The sequence below is a fragment of the Polypterus senegalus genome, chromosome 15 (genome assembly GCF_016835505.1).
Source record: "Polypterus senegalus isolate Bchr_013 chromosome 15, ASM1683550v1, whole genome shotgun sequence".
Taxonomy (NCBI): Eukaryota; Metazoa; Chordata; class Cladistia; order Polypteriformes; family Polypteridae; genus Polypterus; species Polypterus senegalus.
Window position 1 is genome coordinate 89,738,728 of NC_053168.1, and position 14,280 is coordinate 89,753,007.

Sequence of the window (14,280 nt, forward strand, 5' to 3'; positions counted from 1 at the left end):
TAGCAGCGTCTCTCAAGACGGACAGTGTTATTGTATTCTGTTATTTTAACTTTTAATATTTCATGGTGGATAGTTAGTTTAGTCTTCCTCCATTGACGCTCAGCTCTACGGCATGTTCTCTTTAAATCAGACACTCTTTGGGTCTTCCATGGTATAACAATGCTAGAAAATTTTTTAATAGTCTTTTCAGGTGCAACTATGTCAACAGCAGCTCTCACTTTAGTATTAAATCTTTCCACCTTACTATTTACATTATCCTGCTATTATAGTTGGCACTATAAACGGACTGATTGCTTAGAATGTTTGTAAGTTTTAAAGCTGCTGATGAGTCAAAGAAGCGTTTTTAACAATATGCTTCTCATGAGTGTTTTTATCATTATTTCTATATTAAAAGTAGAAGAAAATGGTCTGATAGACCAATATCAATGATCTTTTTATATCAACTTTCAGTCCTTTAGTAATCACTAAGTCTAATGACCTGCTTTATGTGTAGGCTGATTAACGAGCTGTCTCAAATCAAAAGAATCCAGGAGGTTCATAAATTCTTTTACTTTTAGATCACACTGATTATCTATATGAAAATTAAAGTCACCAACTATTAGAGTGTGTCATAGTTAGTAATTAAAATTGACATTAAGTCAGAGAATTCCTCAAAAAAAGACGCGTTATATTTAGGAGGTCTATACACGGATAATACTAGAACTTGAGAATCTCCATGGATAGCAACGTCGAGATACTCAAAGGACTTACCAGAACTGACATCTTTACACTTTTACCGGCTCGAGTAAATGTTTGCCAAGCCGCCGCTCTTTTTCCCTGGCGGTCTGCACGAGTAAAACTGTAATCCGGAGGCGCAGATTTGATTAAAACAGCCGCGCCGTCTGAGCTAAGCCACGTTTCACTTAGCGCAATAAAATCAATTTTTTTTATCACTAATAAGATCGTTGATAAAAACGTCTTGTTAGTGAAAGCTCTAACATTTAATAGTGCCATATTTAATGTTTCGGAGGGGCAGAGGTGAATACTATGCGTTATTGATATTTGGAATAGGAACTAAATTATTTTATTAGCTGCTCTGTGTGTATTTTTGTTTAATCTGTGATCTGTTTTATAGTTTTAATACATTGTTCATCTAAAGTAGTAATTTTAATTAAATTATTGGTGTTTATGCCGTATTGCCTAGATTTTCTACGTGCATTGAGATTGGTTATTACAGTATTAATGTTGTGCACTTTTACAGAAGATTTTATTAAACAATGATCATGTCCTAGCACAACAGTAGCATTTCGGAAGGGGTTAAGAGCAGAGATAGATAGTCAAGATAAACAAATTACCTTAGATATGTTTTCGGAGAAGACCTGGGCGCCGAAACTGTTCGGACGCAGGACATATCGCTTGAAGAAACGCGGTCTTTCCCAAAAGAGGTCCTAGTTATTAATGAATCCGATGTCTTGATTCTTGCAGAAGTCCTGCAGCCAGTTGTTTAATCCTAGCAGACGACTGTAGTACTGAGGTAGAGGTAGTGGACCCGAAATGAAGATCTTTTGGATGAACTTTTGGACACCACAATCACAGTTTTATTATTATTTAGTTTAAGAAAATTAATTGCCATCCAGGTTTTAATATCATTCAAGCACGCATTGGAGGATCTGTATTTTCTCACTTTGATTATAATGGCAAATAGATTTGAGTGTCATCAGCATAGCAGTGAAAGGAGAAGCCATACTTGTTAACAATGGAGCCTAAAGGTAACATGCATATCAAAAAGATAGCTGGTCCAAGGATGGAACCCTGTGGTACCCTACAAGTAAGAGGAGCTACAGAGGACGAGAACTCACCCAAATTAATAGAAAAGCTCCCATTTCTTAGATAAGATTTTAACCCATTTAAGGGCATTACCTTGGATGCCTACATACTGTTCAAGGCAGGATATAAGAATCATAAGATCCACGGCATCAAAAGCTGAGGTACGATCTGGCAGTACAAGAATGGCAGAATCTCCAGCATTAGTAGCTGGGAAGAGGTCATCCTAAACCTTTAACAAGGATGTTTCACTGCTGTAAAAACATCTGTATCTGGATTGGAATTTTTCCAGAATGCTGTTTTCATCCAGAAATGTTTGAGTTGGGACAACATTTTCTAAGACTTTAGATAAAAAAGGCAGTTTAGAAATTTGCCTGAAATTTGACACATTAGAGGGTCCTTATTTTATTTTTTCAATAGGTTTCTGCACCACAACGTGTGGCAAGGCAGCAGGAACACAAACAAATCAAGCTAGCATTTATTAAGGTAACAATACTTGGTCTGACAGAATCAAAAAAACCCTTAACTAATAGAGAGGGGACACTGTCCAGGGGGCAATTTGTACGCTTCAGGCATTACACCAAATCAGACAACAGACGATGATGCAGGCTCAGAGTGGTCAAAGACAGCTGAACACACTATGGGAAGAGATGAATTCTGAGCAGGCAGTGAGACTGATGACCTAATAACTGTAATCTTATTTACAAAAAAGTACATCTCCGTTTGGAGAGTAAGTTGGGGTATGCAAGAAATGACAAATTCCTAATACAAGAAATTGTATATGGCGATTAAAGGATTTAAAATCACTAAAACATTGATTTGTAATTATTGCATCTACCCAAACAAAAATTACCAGTGAAGGAACACTCAAACATAAAGTTGAAGAACTCCAAAGCATGCAATTTGGCAGTTGTAAAAAATATAAAAAGTCTTCAGAGGCATGTCCTGTGTGCAGAAAATAGCAGTCAACATCTGCTAGGATGTGCCAATGCGTAACAACTGGTTTATCTATTCAAAGTGTGTCTTCCAGAAAGGAAATTTATGACACAGAAAGGAGATTTTAAGTTTGTACTGGAACATTGTGCTGCCGGCTTCTGGGGACCTTAAGCTGATGTCACATGACACAACTTCCAGTCATTGGGTATGTTAGACTTACCTACTGAAGTTGCTGATCTCATCACCAGACCATGTCAATTTAAACAACTGAAAATCTGCAAATTTAGCAGATGACTGCCAGTCTTCTAGCCTGTCATGTTGACATCTTCTTCTAACAGCCAACACTGTCCGGCTTGATGGAGCTGGCACTGTACAGAAGGTTAAAAGATACAGCTGCAGTCTCTGTCTGCTTTTTTCTTTTTTCCATTCTGTTGTGGTACATAAAACATGAGTCATCAGAGGGATGAGCTTCTCATTCGTTTGTGAGGTCCAAAACAACCGTATTCCTTATTCTTCATTGCTGCATTCGACGTGTTGTACTTCCAGATGAACATTCATTGGTTGTCAGCTCTCATGCACACAGAGCTCAGTTTTACGACTACGATTTTGTGGGGCAAGTCAAGGATGAGTTGGTGTGAGTTGTGAGGCATGGGAAAGGCGCTATATAAATAAAATGTATTATTATTATTATTATTATGTGGCATTACTGGCTTGCTTCACAGGGGCACACCAACAACTGCCTCTGATACTGTAAGATTATTTAAATGAAGGCTACAACTTAAAATCACTGGAAAAGTCCTGTAATGTGACATGACCTTTAGTCCTATACAAAAGCTTGGTCCAAAGCGGATATTCCTTTAAAGTATCTCAATAAGCCTAATTTACAGAGATTGAACAGGTGTGTGATAAAAAGCCATGACATACACAGTTCACAAATTTCAAGATCCTCCATTTCCCATGATACACAGTAGTCATGCACGTGGAGCTTCCACTGATTTTTTTAATCTTGGTTTATAACTACAAAAAAAAAAAAAATAATAAACAGCATTAAACACAACAGCTATCCATCATACATCATAAGCTGCAATTTTAATTGTACAAAAATCATTAAAAATGTTTTATTTTGTTTCCAGTCCTGTAAAAGATGTTTTAACAAATAAAAGAAAGTACTATTTATTTTTTTATTTTCCTCTGAGTCATTTGAGTGGCAGTGACAGCATATTCCTGGGAAAAAAAAAGATGGCAATGGCAATCCTCTGAGCTGGCCCGAGGTCATGGCATTTTCACCTGAACTGTTACTGTGCCCTTGGAAAGCACTGCTGAAAAGGCCTTTGTCTGCAATGTGTTAAATGATGCTGAATATATTCCATGTAACAGGTTCTAATTTATATACATCTCAAACTTCATACAGTCAATGTAACAGAACATAAGAAGAAACAACATTCACTGGATTTATATAAAGTTAACTATTAGATAATAAAAAGATAAAGCATTAAGACACATTGAGCAATCTGATTTAGTTCAAATAGCAAAGCTTACAAACGTATGTATCCTTGAGGTGTACCTCTTCGTTTTTACACTGCGATTTATCTTCATTTTATGTGAACATTCTGGCAGATTGAGCTGAGTTTTCACAAGCACCATACATTATATCAAGTGTACATTTTCATACAATACAGTTTTGCAGCATATACAATTTTTTTAGTGATTGAGAAAGGCAACATTAGTTAAAAAAATACAAATATTAAAAATACGTGCTTCAGGTTGGAAATACCCTAGTACTTCTGTTGAAAAACTGTGAATATCTGATATGGATTTTTGCTTTATGTAAATAATTTCAATTTATCTCATAAATAATTAATTATAAAACATCTGTTAGTTATCTAAAAATGGTTATCATTTTAAAATGTAATATTTATTACAACATGAAGGTTGAGTCTCTTTTTAGAGCACATCTAAAAGCATCTGCGTTTAACGGTCCTCTTCTGTCTCACAGTGGCATTGCCTGACTGGCATTTTGGGGAGCAGAGATGAGTGGACGTCAATTTCTGTTTCAACTTTACAATTTGGGATTATTTCCATGGCAGTGCAGCCTGTCAAGTTTTGCTTACTGGTCCTCACTTTGTCTGCTCCCACTTCCAGATAGCCCTGACAGATATCCCACAGTACCATTCATTGTAACACACTGTGGAGCCGATACAGCACTGAATCCTAATAGGATGCATTTTTAAACTGTTGTAACTATCGTCAAAAACAAAAAAACTATACTAAAGCTATGTAAGGACTAACTACATTAGGAAATTCAAAGTCATAATTGACAATGACAATATAAAAGTCTGTACTCTACTTTTCAAAAAAGGGGGTAAAAAAATTCATCATTGACTGTTCATTTAATTTTCGGTGGACATTCATGTATTTTAGATTGTATACAATTAAACTTGTACTTTGAAAAAAATCTCAAAGTAATAAATCATTGCCATTCAAAATTATTATATAGGCAGTTACATAATCTCTTGGTTTAGTTTGAGCAATTGATTAAACATGCAACACGTCATGATGTTCATTTGGAAGGTTAAAACAACGGTCGAAACAAAACCATGTTATGTTTACAGCTTCAAGCTACTAAATACAACAGGAGCGGATGAATGTTGCATGTATTGGATTAACAGGCAGCTCCAAACTGGCCCTGTGTACTGGAGAAGGCCCTACAATGTAATGGCACCATTTCCAGGGCTGTTTTGTGTCTTGTGGTCAGCATTGCCACAAAGTTGTCTACCCAAAAACACAACCCTGATCCAGGTTTGAAAATCTGAAGCTATCATTAAAATGAAAAAGATTGATAGTAAACTAGACATGTTTCTTGTGATTGGAAGTGACAGGTAGTACCTGAAAGTCTGCTAATCTCTGTCACACTGAGACAGCAAATCTGATTTAAAGCTCTGTCAGATATCACCTGGTTTTAGTCACTGCTCAATAAATTTCAAGTAGTAAGTTCAGAAAAACTTAGCTTTGACACAAACGTAAAACTGATACTATTCATTATATCTGATGCAATTTTTAAAAGTATTTAATGATGTCATTATAGCCTCTCTCCCTCTCTTTCTCTCTCTCTAAAAAATATATAAAATCCTAAGCCTAAAAGTGCAATGATTTTGTGCAACTTATTTTAAAACCTACATATATGTGTTTGGTATCATTCTTTTCAGAATTTATCGCACTTTAATGTGGTATTGTCAGATTTTCAAAGTCTTATTCCATTTTTAAATTATAAACTAAAAAATATCAAAGAACTCATGTCCCATGAGACGAGAATTTGTGCCAAGAGATTTAACCACGTCCAGGGCCAGAAATAAATAACAAAGAGTAGGACAGCTGCTGTACGGGCTTTTAAATGTTCTAAGTGGTGTGCGAGATGCAGATCATACGGCATGGCAGCCAGCAGCAAGGCAGCAGCTGATCGAGCAAAGAGGAGGTAACAAAAAAACCAAACCTGTATTTGTTTCCAGAGGGGTTTTTTGAGGAGTGAGCCCCCCTCTTCACAATGCAAGCACCAGAGACGCAAAGTGGCTGCTACATAGTGCAGGCCATGTTGACGAGTGAAGCGAGCAGGGGATATTTTATATATATATATATATATATATATATACATACACATATGCACACAAACCTATCCACATTTCAATTCTTGTTACATTGAATACTGACATTAAAAAAAAAATGTAAGAATAATGAATACTTTTTGTTGGCCCAGGCAAATGTTCATGCAACATCATGTTAAATAGGTTTTGTTAAATTTTAGCATAATGAATGTTTTTTAAAACAAAAATGGCCATCGAAGATTATAATGAGATGCAAAAAATACTTAGCTGTAACAGGGTGTCTCTTTCTTGTTAGACCAAAAGAAAATGACAGTCTGATGCAGAAATCCTGGTCTTGGGCAGTCTTGGTGAAGCGAGGCAAGAGTGTAGACGTGACATCATACACATAGCCAAATTCTTTGTGTTGTCATGTGCGGATACTGTACGGTTCAAGTTTCAAATTGATTCTCAAAGTTTTCTTTGCGATGAACAAAAAAAGTGTGAAATAGTGTCACTTTATGCTGAAAGAAAAGTGAACAATCCTGGAAAAGGTTTGCAGATTGCAGAATGCAGAAAAATGATGTGGTGAAAGCATTCGGAAGCACACCTTCAATTTGGTCAACAATTTTGAAGGATTGGGAAAAAAAATAGAACATAAAGTTAAAGATTGGGTGTTAGGGCCTGAAGTGCCATGAGCATGGGAAAGGCGCTATATAAAAAGAATGTATTATCTCTCTATTATATTAAAAAACATTTTCCATCATGTCCGCGTTATTAAGCCCTGACCACTCCCCTCCACACTGCTTGCCCAATCATTACTCCTACTGCGCACACCTTTTCTCTGTAAAACCAAGTGATAATCTCAGTGTTAACTCACCCTTCAACACAGTCTGTTACAATGGCAAGGCAAAAAGCAACTTATCTATTCAAGAATGTCGAATTTTAGATCACGATAGAAAAAGAGAGGCAAGAGCTGATAATGAATGTTGAAAAAAAGAAAATGAACAAAAAACAGCTGCATATAATAAGAATCAAGAACAAAGAGAATCGTTCAATAAACGAAAAATAGAAAAAAAATATCCTGAATAATATGCGAACAGAAATGCAAAAAAGCAACATATATAGAATGTAAGCTACTGTAGAGGATAAAGTAATTTAAAATATTGTTTTTGACGTGGTGTTAATGCAATTTAATTTTGTATTTAGTTTTTATTACATTTTATTACATTTTACTTTTTTTACTTCTACTTTTCACTATGTTTTATATTCATTGGTATTTAAAATAGACAATTGTATTGAAATACTCTCTCTCTGAGCTTTGCAAATTATTAAGATTCTTACTGAAAATGCATCATTGTCCCAATTTGTACTTTTATTCTAAAGCAACATTCCCAAGAAAAAACATATGGAACCTTTTAAAGAGTTTGAATACTTCACAAGACATTGTACATTTAATCTTACTTACCTGTTGGGGCAGTCAACAATAAAAGCTGCAATCTTAAAGAGCACAGAAGTCCTACTTCAGCAATTTGCAGCAATGTTGACACCAATTAGACTTTTAGGACAAAAATGGCAGGATTATTGGGTAGCACAGATGCAGTGGTCACAATTTAGTAATGGAAGACCACCACAATGTAGTGCAAATACTGACGCTTTCAGTCTAAAATTAACAGGAAACGTAAAGCACTGAAATAATGGGATTGCTCACTGAGTTTTCACAAATAATGTTGGTTTTTGGCTGGGCACCGAACATTTCTTTGATGCTGCACGATCATAGCAAAATATTAAAAATGAAGAGAAAATATTAGTACCCACCTAAACAGTACACTTTTTTCTCACCAGTTCCCACTGTTAATTTACTTCTGATAATAAAAAGAAATTGTTGCCCTGCTTAAGGACAGCTGGGTTTGTATAGCACTGCTTTTGCTATCATACAAAATCACAACAGCATACCATCTATACATTGTGCTTTTGCACCATAGAATATAAAACAAACACATTTTTAATGTTTACAATAGAACAGAGCTTCTAGTTAACATAAAATTTACATGAATTTAGATGACAGTAACCTCCCTAGGTTTTCTTTTCATACTGTCTAGGCGAGTTAGGGTCCGGGAACCCACTGCTTTCCGTCCACCACCTTCCATACGGATATCTCTTTGAAAGCTTTGTAGCAACTCCATCAGTTCTCTCTTTTCCAGTTCTGCCTGTTCCAGCTCCTGTCGATGCAGTCTCTCTGCAGCCAGTAAGGTGCGGATATCAGACATAACTCGAGACATCTGGCTCTATAATCAAAAGGGGATGAAAAAGAGCAGCATAAGCAAATTAGGCAGTGCTCATGAACTGACTACATTTTAGAGAGGCACACCATTTCTTTCTATGGGAGGTCAAAGTAACACTGTAAAATGTAGGTTCAAGTCACATAAATTCATTGAAGAGAGCACATTTATTAAAAATAAAACTTAAAATCATCAACTGTCTCATGACATTGCAAACATATAGGTCATTACTTTGTACTTCAAGAGGTGCTGTAAATACTCTGTCTAGCATTCAATTTTTATTACGCTACTACTTATATGTGTTGTAATCTATGGTATAAACTCTCCAGAGTTTTGTTCTGCCTAGCAGAATTAAGGCTAAATTGGGCTGCAAGCCTAACCATCTTAGACAAAATGGAGCAGATTTTAAAAAGTTTTACTTTTTTTTTTTTCCAGACAAGGCTAGTTAATCTTAAAAACAATATTGAAATGGTTAGTGCTAGGGAATTTGAATGTCTGGTATAGCTTAGGAATCTCAACAAATTAATTTAACAAAAAATGTCCATGATTTGTGTTAATGTTTACGGTAACACATAACACTATTACAGGGCCACAAGGCATATATTGGCAACAATACAAATGTGCTATACAGTAGCAGCCATTCTACAAGTAAGGAGTTGAGTATGGTGTTTTAGTCAGTGAGGGGGTTAGCGTCTCAGATTTCAGAGTGCTTTTGATCCTGTTGTGTTGTTAACTACAATGTGGAAAACAATTGTAACAATAATTTTATGCTGACTTTAGAATTTATGCCACAGGCTGACAACCCCTGGTAGAACAGCTAAAAATATCATTAATATTCAAACTATTCTTATTACCTTCAGTTCTTCAACTTCATTTTTTAGCAGACTCTCCTTCTGTACCATGTGACGTCTCTGAGAGTCTAGTCTGGACTCCATTTCATGCTTTACTTCTTCCACTTTGCAAATCATCTCTGACCTGAAGTGAGGATCATTCGTATAGCAAACATAGGTTAGTACATCAATATTTGAATCTTCCTAACAAGCATAACTTACCAAGTCTGCTTTTCCAATTATTATTACCATTATTATAATCTTTTTTTTTCTTTTAGGTCTCTAGGTAGTCTCACGATAATTATACATAAATTTGTTTTGTCAAGGTCTCAAGAAGATAAACAATCACTGTAAACAGCACATTGGAGGTTTACTTGGCCCTGTGACATTCACACTTTTCAAGGGTAGCTATTATTTTCCAGAAGTGCAAACCTACATTTGTACATGCAGACAATATGATGTCCTACCACCTCCAAATTTTTGTTTCCATGTCGACTTGCCTGCATTGACTGCAAATGTGGTGAAAACAACACACACATCACATAGACCCAACACGCAACATATGCCTAATCATGCAACAACTGCAGACTCCAAGGCATAGTTGAAAGGACCAATATCTAGGTTGTGCCGGCTGAAGTACCTGGGAACCCTTGGGCATTAAGTCTGAATCTGACATCTAATTTAATACCATACCATACCATTTCCCAAGCCTACTTAACCCTGAGTGGGTTTGCAGGGATCTAATTTTACCTTTATGTTAAGTATGAAGTGATTTGACTATACATTTTATTTATCGATTAAAAATTGTGGTTTTCATGTTTGAAATATTTGAGACTAGCTATGTTATCAGGGTTCACATGTAAAATTTCATGACACAATATGCCTTATTTTCAGTGCTGTTTGTTAATCAGGTGTAGAAGAATGACTATGTAACTAAGTGCTTTTCTGAATGCAATATCTGTAGTTTTTTTTTTTTTTAAACCAATGGCTAATATTATAGTCAAACAGTGTGCCCTGAGGTTGTGGGTTCTAATTCTGATACCAACACTGTAGTAAACAAGTCACCTGTGCACCAATTGGAAAACCAGAAGAAATGTAACCTGTTGTACCTTAAATGTTTTAACCCACTTTGGATAAATGTGTCTGTCCAGGAAAAAGTAATAATAATATTATTAGGTCAAAAAAAAAAAAAAACAAAGCTAACCTTATCATAAATTTACACCGTTTGTTACAGACTGAAATCAAATGTATGTTTTTATTCTAAAATAGTAAGAATAAGAGCAGCTCACTTCTCAAAACGGACTTGTCCGGGATTGAACCCGTGAAGTTTTGAATACCAGTCAACAGTTGATACTGTTGCACCACCGAAGCAGTCCTATCAAAGAGTTGTCAATGTCTCACCCTAACGCGGGTTATTTTTCTGCAGTTATATTCTTGAATAGAAACACACTTGTTTTATTATATTTGTATCTTTTGTGAAAGTGTTTATGTGATATATTTGGACTTCAGGATTCACACATTATACACTTCTTTTCTACATTTTGTCAGGTATTACTAAAACAAGGAAAATTTTCTTTTTAACAATGAGTTTACGTAAATGATTGTAGACATGGAACACACATGAAATGCAAGTGTTCCAAATAACGACATAGTATTTATAAAAGGTGTAATTTTGCTTGACTTCTCACTCTATACAACTCTAAGCAACTGACACGCAGGTAAACAGACTTGAGCTGAGAAAACTGTGTGGGGTGGGGGGATGTGACAGCAGGCTGCTTACTGTTTGCTGCTTATCAACACATTTAAAGGACAAAAGATGCTGACAGAGAGGTGCGAAGGGATTTAAGGTGGGGACGGATCTACGATTTTTTTTCGTTGGCTTTGGTAATTCTAGTGTTAATGGTTACAAACTCGATGCCTTGTTTGATTCCGGCAGCAACTTTTCCATTGTTGATTGCCGATATGTCTTACCGTGACAAAGAATTAAAGAAAAGACCAGCATTAAATGTATTCACGGAGACATCCATATGCAAAATACCGCCCTATGTTTTGTGAGTCAGAAAGGATCGCAAAAAAAATTTCCCCTAGCGGTCCACCCTAATTCACATTTCCCAGTGATTCTGGGGCAGGACTGGTCTTATAATAAATGCGGTAAACTATTGACTACTCCCGACTAAAAACTTAGGCCTCATTATAGATGGGGATAACTCGTCTCAAGCTGTCTCCACGCGGTGTACACACCTGGCAGAGAGATACGGAAGCCCACGAGTAGGATGGGGAGATTCCTGGACCGTCGCAGGCGAATACATCATCCGCCCGTGCCTTGACAAGTCGGGCGGAATCCCCGCCCCCTGAGGTCAGACCGGACCCTCTCTCCAACATATACTTTCAATTTAGAAAAACGCCGGCTTTTTTTAAAAGGGAGCAGTGGAATGATGACTCCCTAAAATTTGCAAAAGTGCAGTAGTCCTTGTCAACAGGCAATGCACACATCAGCCCATACCACAGGGACCTCACTTTGTAATAGAAAATGATCTATTATATTGGGTTGTGGAACATGGGGAGGAGGTCCGGAAACTGTTGTTAATCCCGCGAACCTAATGGCGGCAGGTTTGTGAATTAGCACACGCCATTTAGGCTCCGAAAAAACTTTAATTAACTTGAATTAACAAGTAGGTTCGCCGTTTTTGAATGTCAATTACGGCAAATTCCTAGAAGGGACCATGCTCCTCTAATTCCCCTTCCCTTAGTTGATGTCCCCTTTAAAAGAATAGGGATTGACATTGTAGGACCCTTACAGCCCCCAGCCTGAGAACATAAATATATATTAGTCCTTGTGGATTATGCAACCTGATATCCGGAAGCTGTTCCCTTGCACTCAGCTACATCTAAAGCAATCGCACTGGAACTAGTAGGGGTCACAGGCCCGTTATTATGACCGTGGCACGACGCTCCGAGAATTTCGTCTGGGGGATTGTGTTATGGTATTAGTTCCCACCTCCCATTCTAAATTACTCGCCCATTGACAAGGCCCTAATGAAATTAAGGATAGAAAAGGATTGGTCGACTATTTGGTGAAACATCCCAATTGTACAACAACAACAACATTTATTTATATAGCACATTTTCATACAAACAGTAGCTCAAAGCGCTTTACATATTAAAGAATAGAAAAATGAAAAACACAATTATAAAACAAAATAAATCAACATTAATTAACATCGAATAAGAGTAAGGTTCAATGGCCAGGGGGGACAGAAAAAACAAAAAAACTCCAGTTTAAAATAAAATCTGTAGGGATTCCAGACCATGAGACCGCCCAGTCCCCTCTTGTATTGTAATACAATTGTAGACCAAATGAGCGGGTTTATCATGTGAATTTGCTGAAGCCGTGAAAGGACAGGGATTCAGATCCCTCCTCTACTCAGTCCTGCTCATTCTTTGCTCACAGAGACACCCTTAATTTCGGCGAGGAATTAACTTATAAACAAAGGCGGGAGTTGAAATCTGATATCCTGTCCGTCTCTAAGGAGGTGAGTGAAAAACCCGGAAGGACCTTTCTGATTGCGCATGACATAGTGACTGAATTGGGGGTTATAGTCCGAGAGTGCCCCTATAAGTGGAGCTGGAAATCAAGCGAATGCTGGAACTATGAGTGTTAGGGGAAACTTATAGTCCCTGGTCCAGTCCAATCGCCTTGGTTAATAAGCCTAATGGCAGTTGGAGGTTTTACAATGGCTTCCGTCAGCTTAACCAGGTCTCCCTATTTGGTGTTTATCCTATGCCTAACGTGGACGACCTCCTCGAAAGGCTTGGTCAAGCAGAATTTTTGACCACACTTGACATGGCAAAGGGGTACTGGCAGATTCCTTTAACGGACTCTGCGAAGTTCAAGACAGCGTTTAGCACCCCTAGCGGACACTGGCAGTATTGTGTCCTTCCATTTGGGTTACACGGGGCTCCTGCGACCTGGATAACATTATCATCTATTCCAGCACATGAAAGAACACGTACAGCAGGTCACTGCGGTATTGCGGGCAATAGTAGAAGCTGGGCTTTGTATCATTCCCAAGGAATGTTTCTTTGGACTGAAAGAGGCTAAATATTTGGGCTACCTGGTGGGTCGGGATACCGTGAAACCATGGTGTTTAAAAATAGATGCCATTTTAAAATGGCCCTATCCGCAAAGCGAGCGGCAGGTCCAAGCATTTCTCAGATTGGCCGGGTACTACCGCCGGTTCGTACCTCAGTTTTCGAAGAGAGCAGGGCCCTTGACTGATCTGACAAAGAAGAGGACCCCTAATCATGTGGTATGGACTGATACAACAGACGCTGCATTCTGTGACTTGACACAGGCTCTTACTTCAGCACCAATATTAAAAACACCTAATTTTTCTCTCTCTTTTATTCTCCAGATGGACGCTTCGGATACAGGCCTGTTGGCTGTGCTGAGCCAAAGAGTCGATGGTGTTGAACACCCCGTCATGTCCTGAGCCGGAAACTGTTGGATCGGGAGACCAGATATGCAGTGGTGGAAAGGGAAGTCCTTGAAATTAAATGGGCGATTATGCAGTTGAGGTACTACCTCTTTGGTTGGGAGTTCACTCTGGTGGCGGGTCATGCACCCCTACAGTGGATGGCCCTTCATAAAGAGTCGAATCCACGGGTCACTAGGTGGTTTCTTGACCTCCAACCTTACAAGTTTTCGCTAATTCATCGTAAGAGCTCTCTCCATGCCAATGGTGATGCCCTCTCTCATGCCCATGACCTCTTGGTGCAGGATGCCCGACCGGATGGGTTGGGGGGGGGTTTGGGGGTGAGTTTGTCACACATGTGTGAGTAGGAGGCTGCTAA

General features: G+C 37.8%; 1 protein-coding gene across 3 annotated transcripts in view; it reads right to left on the reverse strand.

Moving 5' to 3' along the window:
* Positions 1-8,301: 8,301 nt before the first annotated feature.
* The window catches only part of LOC120515969 (E3 ubiquitin-protein ligase NRDP1-like), a 42,652-nt gene continuing 36,673 nt past the window's right edge, over positions 8,302-14,280 (reverse strand). For all 3 annotated transcript variants that reach the window (XM_039737370.1, XM_039737369.1, XM_039737371.1), the window contains 2 exons: positions 9,451-9,571; positions 8,302-8,602 (listed from right to left, as the gene is read on the reverse strand). In XM_039737370.1, the coding sequence (XP_039593304.1) occupies positions 8,372-8,602; positions 9,451-9,571 (352 nt within the window). In that variant the 3' untranslated portion in view covers positions 8,302-8,371. The remainder of the gene's footprint in view (positions 8,603-9,450; positions 9,572-14,280) is intronic.